The 19,911-nt window shown below is 39.5% G+C and overlaps 4 protein-coding genes across 6 annotated transcripts; 2 read left to right on the forward strand and 2 right to left on the reverse strand.

Annotated features, from left to right (window-relative positions):
• Nucleotides 1-515: 515 nt before the first annotated feature.
• On the forward strand, nt 516-6,840 carry LOC134674864 (pickpocket protein 28-like). The gene is made up of 13 exons (XM_063533019.1): nt 516-578; nt 1,081-1,223; nt 1,577-1,783; nt 2,057-2,177; nt 2,401-2,549; nt 2,638-2,750; nt 3,204-3,292; nt 3,409-3,593; nt 3,751-3,836; nt 3,974-4,045; nt 4,673-4,817; nt 5,397-5,488; nt 6,632-6,840. The coding sequence occupies exons 1-13, from the start codon at nt 516-518 to the stop codon at nt 6,760-6,762; spliced, it is 1,596 nt and encodes a 531-aa protein (XP_063389089.1). The 3' UTR covers nt 6,763-6,840.
• Nucleotides 6,841-7,187: 347 nt separating this feature from the next.
• On the reverse strand, nt 7,188-10,350 carry LOC134674639 (mediator of RNA polymerase II transcription subunit 31). 3 transcript variants are annotated; one of them, XR_010099645.1, is made up of 5 exons: nt 10,243-10,339; nt 10,044-10,133; nt 9,453-9,622; nt 8,120-8,355; nt 7,188-8,033 (listed from the first exon to the last, which is right to left on the reverse strand). XR_010099645.1 is itself a non-coding variant. In XM_063532759.1 (4 exons), exons 1-4 carry the CDS (start codon nt 10,256-10,258, stop codon nt 8,215-8,217), a joined length of 417 nt encoding a protein of 138 aa, XP_063388829.1. In that variant the 5' UTR covers nt 10,259-10,350; the 3' UTR covers nt 7,188-8,214. The 3 variants fall into 3 exon arrangements, 1 of the variants encoding a protein (XP_063388829.1); XR_010099646.1 differs by having other exon boundaries at nt 7,188-7,388; nt 7,714-8,355; XM_063532759.1 differs by having other exon boundaries at nt 7,188-8,355; nt 10,243-10,350.
• Nucleotides 10,351-11,007: 657 nt separating this feature from the next.
• On the forward strand, nt 11,008-17,942 carry LOC134674679 (soluble NSF attachment protein 29). The gene is made up of 2 exons (XM_063532802.1): nt 11,008-12,750; nt 17,693-17,942. The coding sequence occupies exon 1, from the start codon at nt 11,179-11,181 to the stop codon at nt 12,010-12,012; it is 834 nt and encodes a 277-aa protein (XP_063388872.1). The 5' UTR covers nt 11,008-11,178; the 3' UTR covers nt 12,013-12,750; nt 17,693-17,942.
• Nucleotides 17,943-18,127: 185 nt separating this feature from the next.
• LOC134674760 (oocyte zinc finger protein XlCOF8.4-like) lies at nt 18,128-19,777 on the reverse strand. Its single transcript, XM_063532892.1, has 2 exons — nt 19,431-19,777; nt 18,128-19,337 (listed from the first exon to the last, which is right to left on the reverse strand). The coding sequence occupies exons 1-2, from the start codon at nt 19,590-19,592 to the stop codon at nt 18,255-18,257; spliced, it is 1,245 nt and encodes a 414-aa protein (XP_063388962.1). The 5' UTR covers nt 19,593-19,777; the 3' UTR covers nt 18,128-18,254.
• Between the last annotated feature and the right edge of the window lie 134 nt (nt 19,778-19,911).

Genomic DNA, 19,911 nt, shown 5'->3' on the forward strand with positions numbered 1-19,911 from the left:
CCCCGGATTAAGTTTTTTTTTTGTAATTCTAAGTGCGTTTTTGTTGTACTTTTCTCTCAGTGTACACTTTGTAATATCAATATCGAGTACTTGGTAAATTTTGAAACAGAACCGCAGCATAAATAAAATACACTCAGATTAGTTAAAACGTGCCTTAGTAATCTCCCATTAAATTAATCTTTGTAGACGCCGATGCCGTTAACTGTTCAAACATGTTATCAAAATCAAATCTAAATTAACGAAATTAAAGGTTCGCCGCCGAATGAGCGCAACTACAAATCTAATTACATGGATCAGACAGGACGACAAATAACTAGAAAATGTATAATTGTGCTATCGAAAGCTGGCCATTGAGGCGGGGCAAGGTCGATCTATCATTCAGCTTTGCAATCAAACGATTATCTACCACAAACATTTACAGTGGGGAATTACGTTACAAGTAGTCCTGTACCATTGTCTTCACTACTTTTACTGAATTCGACGTGATGAAAAAATACTAGGGTTATAGTGCTATGATGGTCTATCCTCATCACAACTTTGGCATTCGTCCACGGAGAGATTCAACTGATTTCAGAAAGGTGCTTTTTATTACTGAATATTTGAAAAATGTTTTAGGTGATTTAACTATATCCTTTAATTTAGATATTTTATATCCCTTATAATCCTTTATTTATGAAAATTTTTCGTAACTTCTTTTTGTAATTTTGGGGTAAGTGTAGACCTGGCTATTTTCTTTTCTCTAGACATTATCCGATCCGGTCTTAATCTCAACTTACGTTACATTATTTAACTATTAAAATGACTGCTGTCGTTTCAGCAAAAAGCTAATTATTGGACCTCTGAAAATAGCCACGATCCGGCACCGTGGTATGTTTGGGATCATACACGAACTATAACTAGAAGCAAGAGTGAGGTAGGTTAATGGACTAGGTACCTACGAATTTCTTATTTTTGGGAGTTAGTTTCAAATGTCATAAAACGAACCTATTCACCATATTGTGGAACGGTGGCACACACGTAAAAATACAAAGAGATGCGCATGTGAATATAGTTTTATATTATAAAGACATTTTTACACAGGAGAGACCACACCACACTCACCAGGATGTAATATCAGGTTGCGATGGCAGAGGTGTCCGGAAAGACCTAAGAGAATATCTGTTGACGTCCACATTGCATGGACTCCGATACGTGGGAGAGAAGAAATTAACTTGGTTTGAAAGGTACGCGATAGGGGTCCAATGTGTCTCACTGTCTTTCTCTCTTTATCTCTCAAAAGTTCTAAATTCTTGCCTACTAAATGGGTTCACAATTCACGACCCTTTCATTGTAAAGCTCTCCAATTTCTGTACGAACACGAGTAGCTCAACTAGCAAGTTCTTACATTTCTTACAAGGGAAATTGTCAAACTTGCGGACTTGCAATCTTAACAGTTAATAAGGCCGATCCCTAGTCAATATTGTCAATAACACGGCGTACATTTTTGGTTAGCAATTGAAATTAAGGTATGCCTGCCCCACACAAGTTCACACAACATTATCATCAACATTATCGGAGCAACTTCTTCTGCCCACAGATTCTTCTGGTTAGGAGCATTCAGTTGCTCCATAGTTTGCGCGGGATTCTTCATCCTAAACATATATGAGAAATGGCGAAGTTCCCCCATGATCGTGAGCATCAACCCTGAGAACATGGCTCTCCAGAACCTGCCCTTTCCAGCCGTTACTGTGTGCAACGTCAATCAGGCGAAGAAAAGTGTCGCGGAGCGGTATAAAAAAGATGGGTAAATATTTAAACAATCGAGGTATTATGGCCACCCCAAGCTAGCATCTCTCAAGCGTCGGCTTTTACTCGACTCTATTACGGCTGCTGCAAGACGCAACGTTGGCTCAATTGCGCAGCTCAAAAGACGCTAGTGTGGGGTGGCACTTAAATATTTTACATGCTTTTTTCAGATCCATAGTTTTAGAGTAAATTACCTTACACGTGAGTTTAAAGGTTTTGTTTAATGTATTGTAAATTTTCTTTGTGTAATTTATTGGAATATTTTTATCAGTAATCCAGTGAACAAGAAATTACTCGAAAGCTTATGCACATCTCAGGATGACACAGAAATATTTGTAAGCGACGTAGCTCAAAGCGCCGATTGGGACTACTTCCGCTCCTTCTTAATAAATGTGAGTTTTACTAATCTATGCGATGTTCTTAAAATGCTTAAACTTTTCTCACTGCTATTAGGATTACTCGTAATCCACGTATGGAATAACGGAATAGGACCCAAAATGGAAAAGCTAAAAACGTACGAACGAACCTACATATTTAACGCTCGGGGGTTCACACGAGATTTCCTGTGTGAAAGAGACTTTACAAGATTGTCTTAGAAATTACTCTTGCCTCTAGGTAACCCAGCCATGTAGCGAGATGTTAGCAATGTGCATTTGGGACTCCGGCGAGATGAGCTGTCAGGACTTGTTCAACGCGCAACTGACCGACGAAGGCCTGTGTTGCACCTTCAACGTCGTCCATCGCAATAAGCTGTTCCGCAATCCGTAATACCTACCTACCTGATACATTAAACCTATTGAATTAATTCGTCGTTACATTTATTCAAATTTAAGGTATGCTTAATGTTTGCAGCAAAGATTTAAACGATATGAATTTTACGTTCCCATTACCTTCGGTTGATTGGACTCCCGAAGGCGGGTACCCGGCCGATGCGCCGTACAACGGTTTTCCATGGAGACCCAGAGGTTAGTAATAGACAACAATAGGTACCTATATACGTTAACACTACATAAAATGTACTTAAAAGTGAATATAACACTTTTAAGTACATTTTATGTAATAAAGTAGGACCCTAGATAGGACGGAGCATACAAAGTATGTAGGTACCAAGTACATAGCTTTTACTTATCGTCAATGCAAATTAACACGTGCAGTTCAGAAGTATTAGAAACTGGGGTACAGATAAAATTCTGATGTCTAAGGCACGTAGTATTGGACTTGAGATTGAGAAATATAATATCGTGTCTCACGGCTCACGGGACTAGTTTTACTAAAAGAAAATCGATCGGAAACGTAATCTATCGAACTAAGTACTCAATCGTAATAAACCGGGCGACCGCTGCATACTTACTTACACCATCGAGCAGAAAATTACCTTTTTTCCTATCGAAAAATGTAAGAAATAGCTTATTTTGTAGGTATCGGAACTGATCATGGTTTGACGTTGGTTTTGGACGCGAATGTGGCTGAATATTACTGCGCTTCCACGAAAAGTCCCAGTTTTAAGGCAAGTATGATCACATTGATCACATAAAATGATTGTCAAGTTATTTTTAATGTACCATGTGCCGTAGCAAACAATAGTACGTCAACTAATCAATTTCCTTTGAAATGAAATTTTAGATCCTTTTGCACAATCCCACGGAAACTCCCAACATCGCGAATCTGGGTGATATATACGGTCCAGGCATAGAAGCTCGGATTGCCATCCAGCCCCGAATCATGGACGCAGCCCCCTCCCTGCGGGGGATCGATGTCAATAAGCGGGTGTGTCTGTTCTCCAGTGAGAAAGCCTTGGTCTTCTACAGGTAACTGTACTAATAGACCATCATGCCACCTCGGATCGCTATAAGCGCTATGACCATAGAAATATGTACTTACATGTACAAACTTTTTCTGAGTTGTAGCAGGCTCCAGGGTTTAACCTGTTACTTACCTAATAATTGATATTGAATCTAATTTCAGGACTTACACTTTAAAAAATTGTGAGATGGAGTGCGAGGCTCGAAATATGCTGGCTTTATGCAAATGTGTGTTGTATTACATGCCTAGTAAGTAGAAAATATATGTCTAAATGTCAATATTAATCAACACCACCGGTTCACTTACTTATCTAATTTGATTGGTTACTTAGTCGTCTTATTTGTCAGTTAAAGAATCAGGTATTTCAATTTTTATATTATTTCAGAAAACAAAACCACACGGGTTTGTGGTAAAGCCGACGCGAACTGTTATTCTAATATAAGTTTTATTAGAAAAGGTAAGACCTATTGATTTATGTGTATATCAGATAAAGTCCGCTACAAATTAAAATTGTTGTTTTGTAACTCCTTATCAAAGTACGGGTTAAACCAACTAGTTACCACCAAGTTGTGACCAGTGGTATAGCCTGTCTTATTTCTGGGATTATTTTCCCCGCCTTTACCAGTGGTGCCTACTGGCAAAAAAAATCCAGTAGTTACCACCAACTCGGTTTGGTTCAGTTTGGTGGTAACTACTGCGATTTTTTTCCAGTAGTTGCGAATGGTAAAAGATGGGAAAAAATCCCAGTAGTTACCACTGGTTTGTTAAGAACTATAGACAATAGAAGAGGAAAAATGCTTGGGCACCTGATACGCCACGACGAATTTATCAAAAATATCATAGAAGGGAAAGTTGAAGCAAACAGGAAGAAGGGAAGACCAAGGAGAGCGTACATGGATCAAATAAAGGAAAAGATCAACGTCGTGTCGTATCGGGCTGTCAAGGAGAAGGCAGAGGACCGCCAAACATGGAAATGCTCCACCGACAAGAGTCATACTCTTAAATATATGATGATACCACTGTTTTGTGTGGTAACTAGTGGGAATAACCCCTAGAGTACCAGAACACATCGTATCTATTGCAGGACGTCAACAGTCATGCGAAGAGTGCCTGCCGGCGTGCACAGAAATTTCATACTACGAGCGTATGAGCTCCGCCAGACTGAGCAAGGCGATGGTGGAGCAGTACGCGAAGCGGCTCAGCGGCAACAAGACGGCTGAATATGTCACGTATGTCACTGCCATTTAAAGCCAGTATGCTGCCTATTCATATCTAAATATGTTATTGCGTTGTGGAGCTCCTTTTCTTTTTTATACATACATACATCACTGGCTCAGTGACCCAAAGAGGATCTTGCCCTCTGACACAAGAGAGCGCCAATCTGCCCTATCCTGCGCCACTTCACGCCAGTTGGATATTCCGATGGCGGACAGCTCTTTTCGGGCTTCGTCACTTCAGCGATATCTGGGACGCCCAGACGGACGTTTTCCGCCCGGGTGCCCCACATACGCTCTTCTCACAGCACGATCCTCCCCCATCCTCTCTAGGTGACCAAGCCAGCCTTTTTATAGAGCAAACAAAAGTGCAGTAACCAGCCACGAAGTGAAGTGCTGGCGACAGATAAAAGCAGTTGTAGCAGTACTTTAACCAAAGCATGTCGGTCCACCTTAATCTGCCCTTAATTTAAATTAAAAAAAAAACTAAACTAGATTACTAAAACTGAAAAATAACTAACGTGATCTTACTAGTATTCCAGTATGTTTTGTATGAGTTGAATTGAAATGTAACCTTAGATTATTGTTTTCCAGAAACAACATGCTTATAATCCACTTTTATTTCGAGGACCTCTCTTTTACAAGATACACCAAAGGCGAAATATTCGGTCTGACGGAGTTCTTGTGTAAGTATAAATTAGATAATATTACTTACTGTGTTTACTCGTATAGGTACAGTCAGTATCAATGGTCGCGAGTGAAACAACACACCAAAAGTATCTACCACCTTGGAATACTCTTCTAAATAGAGATTATTTCTACAATTCGAGTTCAAAAGTACCCGACGCGTAATAGTTTGATCCGTTACTTTTGATATGAACTGTACTCTAGGACAATGTTTTTTCAGCCTTTTTTAATGACGCGACCCCGTTATTTTTCCGCGTAGGTGTAGGGCAGGGTAATTACCTAGTAAAAATCCCTCAAATTACTCCATATATATATAGTCTGTCAAGCCATTTCCGTCAGCAGACAGCGGCAAATAAAAAAAAAATGTAGGCACGAAGGGTTATCATACCATAAAGTAAAATTATTTCGCGCCTTTTTCTACTGACAAAGTTGGTTGACAGACTATACTGACTATAAATAATTATAAGCCTATACGGTGTCCCACTGCTGGGCAAAGGCCTCCCCCCTTGATTTCCATTCGTCTCGATTTTGGGCAATCTCCGGCCAGTCGTTAAGGTATGCGTCCAGGTCGTCCCGCCATCTCCGTCTGGGCCTACCACATCCTCGCCCGTCTTGCGGCACCCATACCGTGGTTATTTTGGCCCACCTCTGTGGGTGCATGCGGCAGACATGGCCGGCCCAGTCCCATTTCAGCTTGGCGGTCTTAGTTCCAACATCGGTAATGCGCGTTTTTGAGCGCAGCGTAGAGTTACGGATTCGGTCCATCCGTTTTACTCCTAGTATGCTGCGCTCCATAGCTCTCTGGCAAACCTTCAATTTGGTCTTTTGCGCCTCGGTGAGTGACCACGTTTGAGCACCGTAGGTTAGGACAGGCAGAATGCACATGTCGACGAGTTTCCGTTTTAGGGTCAGAGGAAGGTCGCCCTTCATCAGCTCCTTCATAGACTATACTGACTATAGTATACTTTACTTAATTATATCTGTACATGAACAAATAGTTCTCATTTACCCACTTCTAGTTTCGAGTCTTGTAATGTTAGAATTATTTTTATCTATACTGGTGCGAAAATTAGATCACATTTTTTTTCTGACTGAAATGGCTACACAAATGATTACCGATACTTTATTTGTTTCCGGAGCAGCGAACACTGGAGGGCTACTGGGCTTGTGCATGGGCTTCAGTATGATGAGCCTAGTAGAACTGATCTACTACGTGACGCTGCGCGCTCTTTGCCAGACGCGACGGAGACCTAAGCATCACTTCACACAATAACTGGGTGGAGGGACATTCGATTTCGAACCGTAATACTTATGATATAGAACTGGTTTTGCTCTACGCTTCGCAGCAAATATTGACGCTATCCATCTTACAATTGGTTTAATGACTGCCTTTTGAAGGAGTCAAAGAGTTACGAGCGCCACACTTCTATGTAACCAATTATAAAATTATATTTGGTTGTGGTTTTGAGCTAAATACATGTCATAAAAACTCCAGGGCCACACAAATTATGTTACTTTTAAATATGCCACTTATTGTTCGCAACATAAAGTCAAAAGGTTGCTTCATGCATTAGCAAAATTAAAAATTAAATTAAATTCTAAGAACTAAAATTATTTAGTTCTATGAATTTAATTAGTAAAACTAAGACTTATTTGTAATGTTTTTCGGTCACTAAGGAAAATGGAATAAAGCGATAGTTTAAAAATTATTTGTTTTAATTAATTTACTTACTTAAACTTACTATAATACATCAATCAGTCTATCAATATTTCAGAAACTGACATAAAAAACATGAGATTTTTTTTAAAGAATGTTTAAATTACGATGACAAGTATATTTAGGGTAAGAATAGCAGTAGAGACCTGTATTTTTGGCCGACATTTTCGGCTTCAAGAATGCTGAACGGAACCCTATTACCAAACATTCAATGATTGTATTACATATTATATCTGTAAAGTATAAGACACATTCGTACTTACAATTTCACAGGTAACATAGATGGCGCTATATGGCTTCGTACATTATGCGGTAATCCTGGTTGTCATAAGTTGCTTATATTTTAGACCATTCAGTTTCCACACAACATATGGAGACGTACAGCGCCATTCAGTTCAGCTGCACGATTTTTTTAAACTTTACACCTCTTCTATAACAAATAACTCTTTGCCTTTAACTACTAAGCCAGCCAGAGTGTATGGATACGGACTGAGTAAGGCATATTACCATTATTACTACCCCATATTTTTTAATTTCCATTCGCGTTTTTGCACCACAGAATACAGTTTTGCGATTATGCTGCTAGCATTAGCAATATCAGCATATGCGCTAGGGTCTATCCGGACTACACTGTCACCCTCAAACTACAAACTAAAAAGCCGCTGGAGTCTGGAAAAGTCTTTAACCCTATCGCGCGCGGCGTGTCAACATGGACCTTGTCGCAATGCACGAAGGTTGATATTCGGCTGAAGCCGCGCCCGTCAGTTAACGTCTTGTACAGTCAAAGGTAACCCTTTGAAAACAAAAGTAGGGAAGGCTAACAAGGCCTTTTATGGTCGGTTGCACCAAACCGCCTGTCACCGTTAAAGCGTTCACTAAATACTTTTGTATGGGAATGGGTTTCATACTTCACTGCTGTTGGACGATTATTAGTCTGTTAAATGTGGTTGGTGCAACTGGGCCTTAGTCACAGGAGGGCAAAACTTTTAAAATCTTTCAAAGCTAACCCTACGACTGTTGCCTGGGCGGGCCGGGCGGCGCGGGGGGCGCGGGCGGCGCGGGCGCGTCCGGCGGCTGCAGCGTGCGCGTGCGCCGCCGCGTGTAGTGCTGCCACAGCAGGATCGCCTGGTCGTCCATGAACTTGCACACCTGGAACGTAAAGGGTGTAATGTATACAGGAGCAAATACCTAAGGACTCCGAGCACACTAAGGGTTCATCATCGTCATCATCTCAGCCATAAGACGTCCACTGCTGAACATAGGCCTCCCCGTTTTTGGGGGGGTGAATGCCATAATCGCCACGCTTGGCAGGCGGGTTGGCGATCGCAGTCGAGTACACGGAATTTGAGGGACGCTGCTGCCCGTCCACCAGTGGTCTTGGACGTGGTTTAAGGACATACCCGGGTCCGGGTACTAAGGGTTGGTTGCACCAAACTGTTCGTTGTTGCACCACAATGGTTGTCAATTAGCGGAAAAATCCCAGAAGCACTAACGAACTAACTAAATGTTAACTCCACTGACCATTAGCCATAACCGTTACGGCCTTTGGGAAATAGATTCTATTGTTTAATGACTTTAGTGGAATCTTGCACAACATTTTTTTTCCAATTGCAGTGGGGTCATCCTCCTCATCTTAGTGTTGCTGTCTAAAGGGGCCTCATATCTACTTTTTAAAATAAGAATTTGTGCAGACACACTTCCTAATACGGAGGGAAAACCACTTAAACTAGGCCCTGCTAATATAAATTGCTTTTCTTGCAATTTTTCCTTCACCAAAGAGAAATATATCAAAATGATATTTAATATAAGACAGATATCTAACCAGTTTTTAATATATTTACATTGAAATAATATGTGGAAATGTATACCCATGTTATACAATTTCAAAACAATCTTTATGATTTATAATCTAACAGGCTGAGTATGCAACATCTGTCAAACTATTCATGGTACAGTTACTTTATCAAATTATCAGATATAATATAAGGAAACTGATTGAGTGTAGAAAGCAAAAGAAATCAAGACTTGAACTTATATTAAGACAGAACTTATAGTAGTATTTCTAATTTTCTACTTAGTTTTTTTTTTATTAGATTAGAATATAAAATAGTTTTATATCTTTCTGATTGACAGTTTTACTTGATTACTACATTAATTACATTTCTGTGATATAAAAAAAAATATTATATTCTCTTAAAACTATTAAGATGATAAATGACCCAGCAGTCATTTCCGTTGATACATACCTGAGCTGACACACATTCTCTTCTAAACGCCTCATGCTGCAACAACTCCAGAAAATGTAGGCACATCGGGTACTTGAGGTAGCGAGCGTACTCCGGCTCCCGCCAATACTGGAGGTACTTCAGGTAGTTGATGAAGGTCTGCTCCTTGAAGTAGCCTCGCTGTGCTAGAACTGAATATGATGTGTTGATAATACCACTCACTAGTGCCCAAAGCGAGTGGCGGATTTGCCCTAAGGCCCAGTATGCCCGGGCCTAGGGCGGCAAAATATTTAGGGAAGGCAAATTGAAAAATAAAATTGCTGATGATAACATGTACCTAATAACACAAAATGTAGTCAATATGATGGGTGCTGCGAAAGGGCGGCCACGAGCCTGGGGCCTAGGGCGGCAAAGACTGCAAATCCGTCACTGCCCAAAGCATAGTTTTTACTCACTAATTATTGTTAGAAGACAAGACCATTGATACGTGTAATGTATAGGTAACTAGAATATATTGTGAAAAGTACGAATTAATGATCTATTACAGTCTTGGGCTGCTACTGATGTAGGTAACCTTTAAGTTTATTTACAAAATATAACCTCAATACTCACAATGAATGTAATTTGGATTGGCTAAACATTGAACGAATTCCAGCTCCACTTGAAACCTTATCCTATTCTGCTCCTCCGTCTCCGGCATTCCTGAAAGAATAAGAGATTTTCTAAATTCAGCGTAGCACGGAATAACTTTAGTTTTCATGTCTTAAAACAAAAAGTATCAGTTTCTTATTGCTTTGCTTATTTAACTTACCTTTTCCTGCCATCATGATTGAAGAATTGAAATGTAAATATCTATATTAATCTTATATTTATTAAGTAAAAACTTGGTTTCATTTTTAGTCATCACACAATCATCTCATTCATTCAAAACATGACAGAAGACAGAATCGCAGAATTCACAGAATATGGCAATATTCAAAAAACTAAAGGCGTATCCAGACTAGTCAATTTTTACCAATCTGATTAAATTGCCCGATCGAATCAGGCCGCGTAGCCAAGATGTCAATCGCTTACGCTCCGTAGCGATCGAAACGCAACTGTCACTGTCACACTAATATGGAAGAGTGATAGAGAGACATAATGCTTTTCGTTGTCGAAGCGATAGCGATTGTGACCTTGGCTAGGCCGGCAGGACGTGCGGACGCAAACGCCAATTTGACTCGCCGAATTCAACCGCCGATAATGACCGATATTACCAATAAAAAAATGAGGTGCAGACGCAAGAATACCAATTTGTCACACCAGTATTTTCGTTCTGGGACTTTTTTTTAATTTAGAGATTTTAGAGGGCTCCAATATAACCATAAATCTAAAATTGGTGATTAATAGGAGATTGACGCCAATTTCATTTCTGATCAAATCGACCGATTTGATCATTCCGTTTGGATACCGCTTAACACGACTCGACTGACACGATTGAACGAATACCATTTTTTGAACTAGTTCATTTCATTCCATTCAATTTTGTGCGTTAGTCTGTGGGCGGGGGCGGAACTGCGGACTTGTCATGGTGACGTTTTAGTCATCATATCGTGAAAGGAAATCGAACGAAACGGAGTAATTACAATAAATTACTCATCTGGTTCAAACCAATTTAAATTGTTTGTTGTGTTTCTTTGTCTCAGTAAAATTATTGTGGTGTAAGTCATACCTAACTCGTTCGTTTTTGGAAGTTTAAGTATTTGAAATGGCTGGGCACAAGTATGTCAATCCAAACAACTTGTTCGAGGACGAGGAGGACGTAGACGACGACACTTTTGTGAACGCGTACAGGAGCCGTAATCCGCCACCATCAGCCGTGACACGTCCTGCCAACACGTCCAGTACAGCGTACGGAGGCCACATAGCGAACCTAGAACGACAAAGGCAAGTAATGTTGGAGAGACAAAGAGAGATCGAACAGCGCACGTTGGACTCTTCCGCACGCAGCGTGCAACTGCTGCGTGACTCGGAAAACATCGGCATCGCCACGGCCGAGGAGCTGGCGCGGCAGCGCGACGCGCTCGACAACACCAACCGCCGTCTCGATGAAATCAACACCAACCTAAACACGACGCAGAAACATCTCAATGGAATCAAATCAGTATTCTGGGGTCTCAAAAACTACATTTCTGGCAAGTCTGAACAGCCTCCATCCCGAAGCCAAGCCTCTCCTAATTCACAAACAGGCCGGGTTGCTGCTAGCAGCAGCAGATTAAATGAAACTCTAGATAATCTAGGTCCAATGAGTTCGGGCATTGGAGACAATTACAATTCACATCCATCTACTCGGCTACGAGGAATGAATGAGCAGACCATGGCTGACCCCGTGACTGACAGTGACCGTGTTAACAAAATGTTAGATGCTAACTTAGATGAGATGGTCCATGCTATTACAAGACTTAAAGGTTTGGGAGCAGCTCTTGGTGAAGAAATTGAACAACAAAATGACCTCATAGACACCATCCAGGACAAAGTTGAGGGAGCAGATATTAAAATTGGTCGCCAAAATAAGACAATGAACAAACTACTGGGGAAATAGTGCATGGTTCTGAAGCTGGGCATTGTTATTAGAAAAATGAGGTAGCATATGTGTGCTGAGCACCAATATGTTACCTAATGAACTGTATCAATACATAAATGTGGTTGCACTTTGTTATGAATTCCCATTTGTCCTGCTTTATACTCAAATGACTTTGTTGTGAGGAAAAATGGGAATAATGTTGTTCCCTTATTTATATTATATGAGATGAAGCCTAACAAACTGTTTACTGGCACTCTGTTATTGGGAATGCAACTTGTTTTTTGTGGTAAACCCCATCATGCATCTTGCTGGTAAAACCCAATTTATTGTATATCCCTAAACCAAGTGGCAGTCCCAACTTGCAATCACTGATTTCAGCTATCAATTACATAGTTATATAGACCACCAACCACCTATAAATTGTTGTGTTCTGATTATCTCACAGACATTAGATAATGAGATATAATTAGTATAATATAAGGCTATATGTATAATGTCCAACTACTTGTCTAAACTGGTAAACAAAAAGACACTTGAATTGTTTTTTGTAACAAAAACATGTTATGTATTCATAAATTTAACTACCTAATTGTAATAACACACAACTACATTCTTTGTTTTGGGTTGCATTGTTTGTTTTTTGTTTAAGATTTCATGTCTTTTTACCAAATAAGTGGAGTAAGAATGGATGGGCTATAGTGGCTATAGTAGAAGTAGAACATTGTAATTAGGTTTAAGTTTTTACCATTATACAGGGTGTCCCATAAGTGACACGACACAGTGACACTGGAGGTAGACCAGGCCAAGAGGACCCAAACCAACTTAACATGACCCTAGTAAAAGTGGCACGGTTTTCAAGTTATTGCCAAATTAAGGTTATTCATGAATTTTGACCGTTTTTAACATTGTTAGTGCCAGTGTGCACTCGGAAAGGTCTCGAAGTTAGTTTTTTTTATGTGTACGGCATCATGAATAGTTTATTAAGATAACAGAAGAGGTATTTTATCGATAAACATTGTAAAATGCAAAATAATACCGGTTTAATCTTGAATTAAATTCACAGCGAAACATTAATTTCGACTTTGACCACCTGTCGTGAAAAAAAAATACTAGAAAAGTAATGAGCAAATAACGTCAAGCTATTAAGCATGTTATGCAGATTCAAAAATGGTATCATACATGTACCTTTCCGTAATAAAATAAGAATTATGATCATCTTTCGAATGCCTCATAAAAATTAGGTTAAAACTAGGAAATCTGCAATCCGTTGCTACTTAGTAAAAATAACGATTTAATGTTAAGATATCTCATTCTGGATACAGAAATAAAAAATCGCCCATTTAGTACCTATTTGCCGAATGCCTAAAAGAAAGAGATGGAAAATGCTTATCTCCCTTTTTAGGGGTATCATTGAGTTGATAAAGGTTCAAAGAAAATAAAATTCAGGTTGAAGTTTATTTGATTTATTAAAAATGTTACAGTAGATGCTCGAATTGTTTTCCCCGGGCTCGTATGCACGCTTGGCACCGTTTTGTAAAATTTCTAGTTAATTTCCTTAAATTAATTTCGGTGTTTCGTGCTGCCTGGAACACACGCTGCCGTAGTTCCTCTTGGAACCTTATTGGTTTTGAGTCCGCGTTCTCAAAAGGTCAGGAGAATGAGACAACATAACATCCACTTGCTCTATCTCGCTCTTTTTATCTCGACTTTGTCGCACGGTCGACTGCTACCTGGGAATATCCCAGAGCTTATCACTACGAAAAACAAAAGGAGTGGGGATAAGCCACGCTTGCACAACTTTGTCATCCTTATCTCTAGTAAGCATTCAGGAATGCTAAACCTAGTTCGTTACCTTGCGTTTCGTGCAACACCTGTGTTGTCTTTGCACCTCTGTTTCTGTGTTCCTAAACAAATCGACTTGGCATTCAACTGGACTCTGATTTCTTTTTGACTTGGACTGTTTGTGGAACTGAAACGACGACTCTGCCCTCTTCTTGGACACTGATTATTGTTTTGTGGAACTACTCCACTACAATGGCAAATCGCAACAATTACACCCATCGTGAGTACAGTGACATGCACATGATTTATGGAGAAACTAGGCGTGTATCTAATCGAGGGAATGTCACTTACAACTCAAGATTAGCTGCAATACTGTACAATGAAAGATATGCAGATCGTAATGCCACGAATCACGAAGTTATTTTGCGAATTGTTAATGCATATCGCAATGGCAGAATGCCAGGACGAGCTAACGCTGAAGGAAGACCCCGGACTATTGACGACAACGTGGTTTTAAATATGGTACGGAGAGAGCCAGAAATTTCAGTACGAATGATTGAACGCCGCACTGGCGTACCTAAGTCCTCAGCACAGAGAATTTTAAAACGTAACAAATATCATCCGTACCATATCCAACGCGTGCAAACACTTCTTCCGACGGATTACGCACCTCGAGTTGCATTTTGCCGACAAATGCTGCAAAAAATTAGAGAAAATGAAACCTTTTTTAATGAAGTTTTGTGGAGCGACGAATCTACGTGTAGAAGAGATGGGTATCTCAATCTCCACAACATTCATAGCTGGCAACTTGAAAACCCACACGAGGAAAGAGAAGACCGGTCCCAACACCAATTTAAAATTAATTTGTGGACGGGAATATTCAATGGCCAAATAATAGGACCGGTCGAGTTGCCAGCCATTTTGAATGGGAGAAATTACTTGCAGTTCTTGCAAGACGGTTTGCTAGACTTAATTGAAGACGCACCGCTCGCACTCAGACGGAGGATGTGGTTCCAGCAAGATGGCTGCCCAGCACACTACGCTCGCGACGTCCGCGACCACCTCACACGGACATTCCCAAGAAGATGGATCGGCCATAGATATAAACTATGGATGAGCGCATGCATATGAATTGCCCGTTGCGATCTTCATGTCAGCAAAAAAGCGCCATCTGTTACACACTGCGTACAACTACGTGAGCTCGACTCTCGCGATAACTTTGTACGGGCGTACAAGGCTTGTTAAGTTTATTCGCGGTTTATATCAGAAGAGCGTCGATTAAGTTTATGGTTAATCAAAATTATTTGTTGTATTTGTTGGCGTTGTTTGATATCCGTGTCGTCGACACTGACGCTCCTTCTTACCTCTCAAGACCCGTGACATCTGTACTAAAATCAGCTGAAGACGAAAAACAGAGAAAATATTCCACGGCCTGTGAAATGCGACATGCAACTTTCACACCACTTGTAACATCTGTTGACAGCGTCTATGCACCCCAAATGTCCTCCGTTATAAAACATATGGCAGAAACCATATCTCAACGTTGGAACCGATCTCTAAGTACTGTACTGGGCTGGCTGAGATGCAGGATCAGTAACGCCGTTATACGTGCCACCAGCATGTGCATCCGAGGCACACGCCACCGGTTTAAGTCCCCCGCCTGGTGGCTTGGGTTCGACGACGGTGCCGCCCTTCCACACATCGACTGAAACCCCTTTTCTACCCTACCTACATATGTCTTAACCTAACCCTTTGCCTATGTATTACTTATGATTCTCGTAATAAATGCTTTAGTTAACATATTTATTGTATTAAAATGGGCGAACTTATCCTTATAAGTTTCCGTTCTTCTACGTTATTTCGTGATGTCATTATCGTCTCAGGTGGCAATGCAATATTTTAAACATTCGCGCAGTGCGGTGTGCCGCCCTGTGTAAGCCGGCTCTGTCAAGGTCGACAAGTTGGCCGAGCTACTAGCTACAGCAGTACAGTTCGATAAGTACCTCCCGAGCTTTCGCGAGTAAAATGCGGCGAACAACTATTTCTGTTAGTTTCTTGCTTGCAAAACAGGTAGAGTAAAAAAGAAGGAAACAGCAATACAAACTAACTATTTTGGCTCAGTGATCCAAAGAGAATCTTGGCCTCCGAAACGAGAGCGTGCCACCTGTCCACAAATATGATGCAAAAATATAAGTAGGTAATGGAAAGTATTAAATACAGCGATGTGAATTAATCGGTGTTTGAAAATGCGCGCTTTGTTTCTAGCGCTCACCTGTTAATTTTTTTTGAGTTTTACCTACAGTTAATTAAAAACTTTAACCTGACAAGAATTAATATACTAGGTACCTAAGTCAACGAATAAAACAATAACAAATACTTGATCTTGTTATTTCGAATGTTTTTAATAATTATGTAAAAGAAACGGGAACAAACTCTGTAAGACAGACAATAGGTACTTTAATTTCGGTAATTATATCCGGTAGGTAATCAACTAATCATATTTAAGTAAATTTACCTATACAAATCACGCAGTATGCATTTCTACTTCATAATAACTTCCAAAGAGAAATGACGTCCTTACAAGGTTAATGCATTAGCGCTATGACGTACGAGCGAACATTAGTTGCTCGTGAGAATGAAATAAAATTATCGTTTAAAATTGGTTTTAAGCAATAAATAAACCTAATTGGAAATTACTTACCGATGATATGAGATCCCATTTTTTTTCTTATACTTCCTATAATGGTTTTTGCACCCTTTTACAACGCAATAAGGCATTTTTGTGTTATGCTGCGTGACAACTTTCTACTGCGCAATTCGCCACACGACTGAGCGCCGGGGTGTGATAAATGCAAATATCACACCCATGTAGCGGCCCCCTTTTTAGTGCTCGTTAGCCGCGTCCTTACGAAGTAATATATATGTCCATGGGATCGGCCGATTGGGACCAGTGGCATGGCCGCCGCGTTCCCCGGACCTGAACCCATTGGATTTTATTTATTGGGGATGCTTAAAAGATAAAGTTTACTCAAAACCAATAAGGTCCCAAGAGGAACTACGGCGGCGTGTCTTCGAGGCAGCACGAAGCATATCCGAAATTAATTTAAGGAAATTAACGAGAAATTTTATAAGACGGTGCCAAGCGTGCATACGAGCCCGGGGAAAACAATTCGAGCATCTAGGTACTGTAACATTTTTAATAAATCAAATAAACTTCAACCTGAATTTTATTTTCTTTGAACCTTTATCAACTCAATGATACCCCTAAAAAGGGAGATAAGCATTTTCCATCTCTTTCTTTTAGGCATTCGGCAAATACTAAATGGGCGATTTTTTATTTCTGTATCCAGAATGAGATATCTTAACATTAAATCGTTATTTTTACTAAGTAGCAACGGATTGCAGATTTCCTAGTTTTAACCTAATTTTTATGAGGCATTCGAAAGATGATCATAATTCTTATTTTATTACGGAAAGGTACATGTATGATACCATTTTTGAATCTGCATAACATGCTTAATAGCTTGACGTTATTTGCTCATTACTTTTCTAGTATTTTTTTTTCACGACAGGTGGTCAAAGTCGAAATTAATGTTTCGCTGTGAATTTAATTCAAGATTAAACCGGTATTTTTTTGCATTTTACAATGTTTATCGATAAAATACCTCTTCTGTTATCTTAATCAACTATTCATGATGCCGTACACATAATAAAAACTAACTTCGAGACCTTTCCGAGTGCACACTGGCACTAACAATGTTAAAAACGGTCAAAATTCATGAAAAACCTTAATTTGGCAATAACTTGAAAACCGTGCCACTTTTACTGGGGTCATGTTAAGTTGGTTTGGGTCCTCTTGGCCTGGTCTACCTCCAGTGTCACTGTGTCGTGTCACTTATGGGACACCCTGTAGAAGAGAACTTTCCACATTATTATTTTATTAAACTTATGTTTCACCACTGTATATTTTTGTTACTATATTTTTAGGTTTTATGTACACATATTTGTAGATAAAAATATAAATAGCAAAAAAAATACTACTATTGCTAAATCGCAAACTGCTAATTAGTGTTATCAGCATAATCACCAAAAGTATGCTATAAATATAATATAAAGATTTTCCTCATTAGTTTATATGTATCATAAATAAACTTTATATGCAGCAATGTGTTTTTAATTTACATATGTGTATGTCAAACAGGATAACTGATATGTGCCTCAATCATATTCATTCGCTGACAAAAGCATGGTAATTCTAATGCAATCATCAAGGGTAGGTAGGGGAAATGGTCGCTATATATAGATTATAGACAATACTCAATTCGATACCTAGTTCATAAAAACAACAATGCTTTTAATTTTATTTTTATTAATCTTACATTACTATGGTGGGTACTAATGTAACAAGACTACACCATATACAAAGTTGCAAACTTATTACAATATCAATTCTGAATAACTTTTAACACAGATGTTAATCAATAGACCTGGTCAAAGAACACATCGTCCACCACCGTCTCAAGAATCATATCATTGGCATCCACATCATGCACCTTCATATGCTTCTGGAGCACTCTCTTATTGGCCAGGGATTTACCACAAATATTACAGCTTATCTCCTGCTTAGAGTGAGATTCCCAGTGGACCTTCAACCCAGAGGAAGTAGCAAATCCTTTGAGGCAAATGTTGCACTTGTGTGGCCTCTCCACGGTGTGCGTGTGTGCAATATGCACAAGCAATGAATGTTTGGTTGAAAAACTTCTATCACAGTCTTTATTCTCACATACAAATGGCCGAGGTCTCTCTTCTCCAGTATGGGTAAGGTTGTGCACTTTCAAATAAGATGCTCTTGTGTACGTCTTAGGACAATGCTGACAAACAAACTTCTTTTCTCCATTATGGCTTCTAATATGCATCATAAGAGTTGATTTCGCAGTGAAACTCTTGCCACATGTGACACAAACAAAGAGCTTGCGATTTTTTGAGTGAGCCACACGGAAATGCTCCTTCAAGGACTGTCTAGATTTGTAAGTTTTACGGCAAAATCCACATTTAAATTGAGCACTTTCTTGATGTGAGATTGAGTGCTGTCTCAACCCACTGGCTGTGTGAAAACATTTGCCACATTTGGGGCAAAGATATTTCCGTATATCATTGTGTTTTGCCATATGGTACTTCAGTCCGTAAATCCTAGTAAATGATTTGGGGCAAAAAGTGCAAGCATACCGTTTCTCTCCTTCTTTTCTAGGAGGTTGTGTTGTAGATGTTATTTCAAAGACAGAAGGTAAGGGAGTGACTTCCTTAGTGGCTGGCAGATGGTCAAAATCTAAGGCAGGCTGGCTGCTGAATAAGGGCAGTTCATACTCATGGTCCTGATACACAACATTGATATCAATTGAGTCTATGTCAGACCTCTGCAGGTTGGTAGGTGATGTTTGAATAAATATTTGAGACAGGGTAGTATTAGCCTTAAGGCAGTTCAATTTGAAATTGTAGGATACTAGTGCTGTTGATACGCATGATGCACACATTCCACTAGGCCAATTCTCCTCATCGTTATTCTGTAAATAAATTACAATTAAACATACAATACAATATAATTAAAAGTAGGACACAGTAGAAAAATGAAAGTGTCCTTTGGAATGGACCCTTACCTCCAAACAATTCAGATATATTAAGATATCTATAAGTTTGATTTTGCTCATTTCATGTTCGATTAAATCCTGTACATTTAAAAGCATTTCAGTATCTGATTCAGCAAGGCATGTACGACAAATATTTTTTGTAAGAGGCAGTATCAAGCTGGTGAACTCCATGGGTGTGTAGAAACTTAATCGAGACGTCTAATAACTTGACTTTGCAATGCTTTTCTTCATCTCATTTCAACTTAAAGTACTGGCATCAATAAGTAGTAAAGAACAACATTAATTTAATTTACATAAAGAAAATGCAATAAAATTGATGAAAATGCGTCTTTCTATCGAAACGTCATTTTTTCTGAATAGCTGACCGACTAGAATTAAAATATCATTCAATTCATTCATTCAATCTCGTTTATTTCGTTCTATTTGAGCTATATCTTTATCCGCTGCTTTTGTCAAGCATTTGACAACGTGCAAAGCATCATCCATCTTT

This window comes from Cydia fagiglandana, chromosome 20 (genome assembly GCF_963556715.1).
Source record: "Cydia fagiglandana chromosome 20, ilCydFagi1.1, whole genome shotgun sequence".
Lineage (NCBI taxonomy): Eukaryota > Metazoa > Arthropoda > Insecta > Lepidoptera > Tortricidae > Cydia > Cydia fagiglandana.

Bases quoted from the DNA above. Each gene is read 5' to 3' on its own strand.
- LOC134674864 (XM_063533019.1), top strand. From the start codon at position 516: ATGGTCTATCCTCATCACAACTTTGGCATTCGTCCACGGAGAGATTCA. The intron at 579-1,080 runs GTGCTTTTTATT...ATTTTTACACAG, and splicing joins ATTCAACTGATTTCAGAAAG to GAGAGACCACACCACACTCA. The intron at 4,818-5,396 runs GTATGTCACTGC...ATTGTTTTCCAG, and splicing joins AAGACGGCTGAATATGTCAC to AAACAACATGCTTATAATCC.
- LOC134674760 (XM_063532892.1), bottom strand. From the start codon at position 19,592: ATGGAGTTCACCAGCTTGATACTGCCTCTTACAAAAAATATTTGTCGT. The intron at 19,338-19,430 runs GTAAGGGTCCAT...ATTTATTTACAG, and splicing joins TATATCTGAATTGTTTGGAG to AATAACGATGAGGAGAATTG.
- LOC134674679 (XM_063532802.1), top strand. From the start codon at position 11,179: ATGGCTGGGCACAAGTATGTCAATCCAAACAACTTGTTCGAGGACGAG.
- LOC134674639 (XM_063532759.1), bottom strand. The intron at 9,623-10,043 runs GTGAGTATTGAG...CATCATATTCAG, and splicing joins CAATCCAAATTACATTCATT to TTCTAGCACAGCGAGGCTAC. The intron at 8,356-9,452 runs GTATGTATCAAC...TTTACGTTCCAG, and splicing joins GAGAATGTGTGTCAGCTCAG to GTGTGCAAGTTCATGGACGA.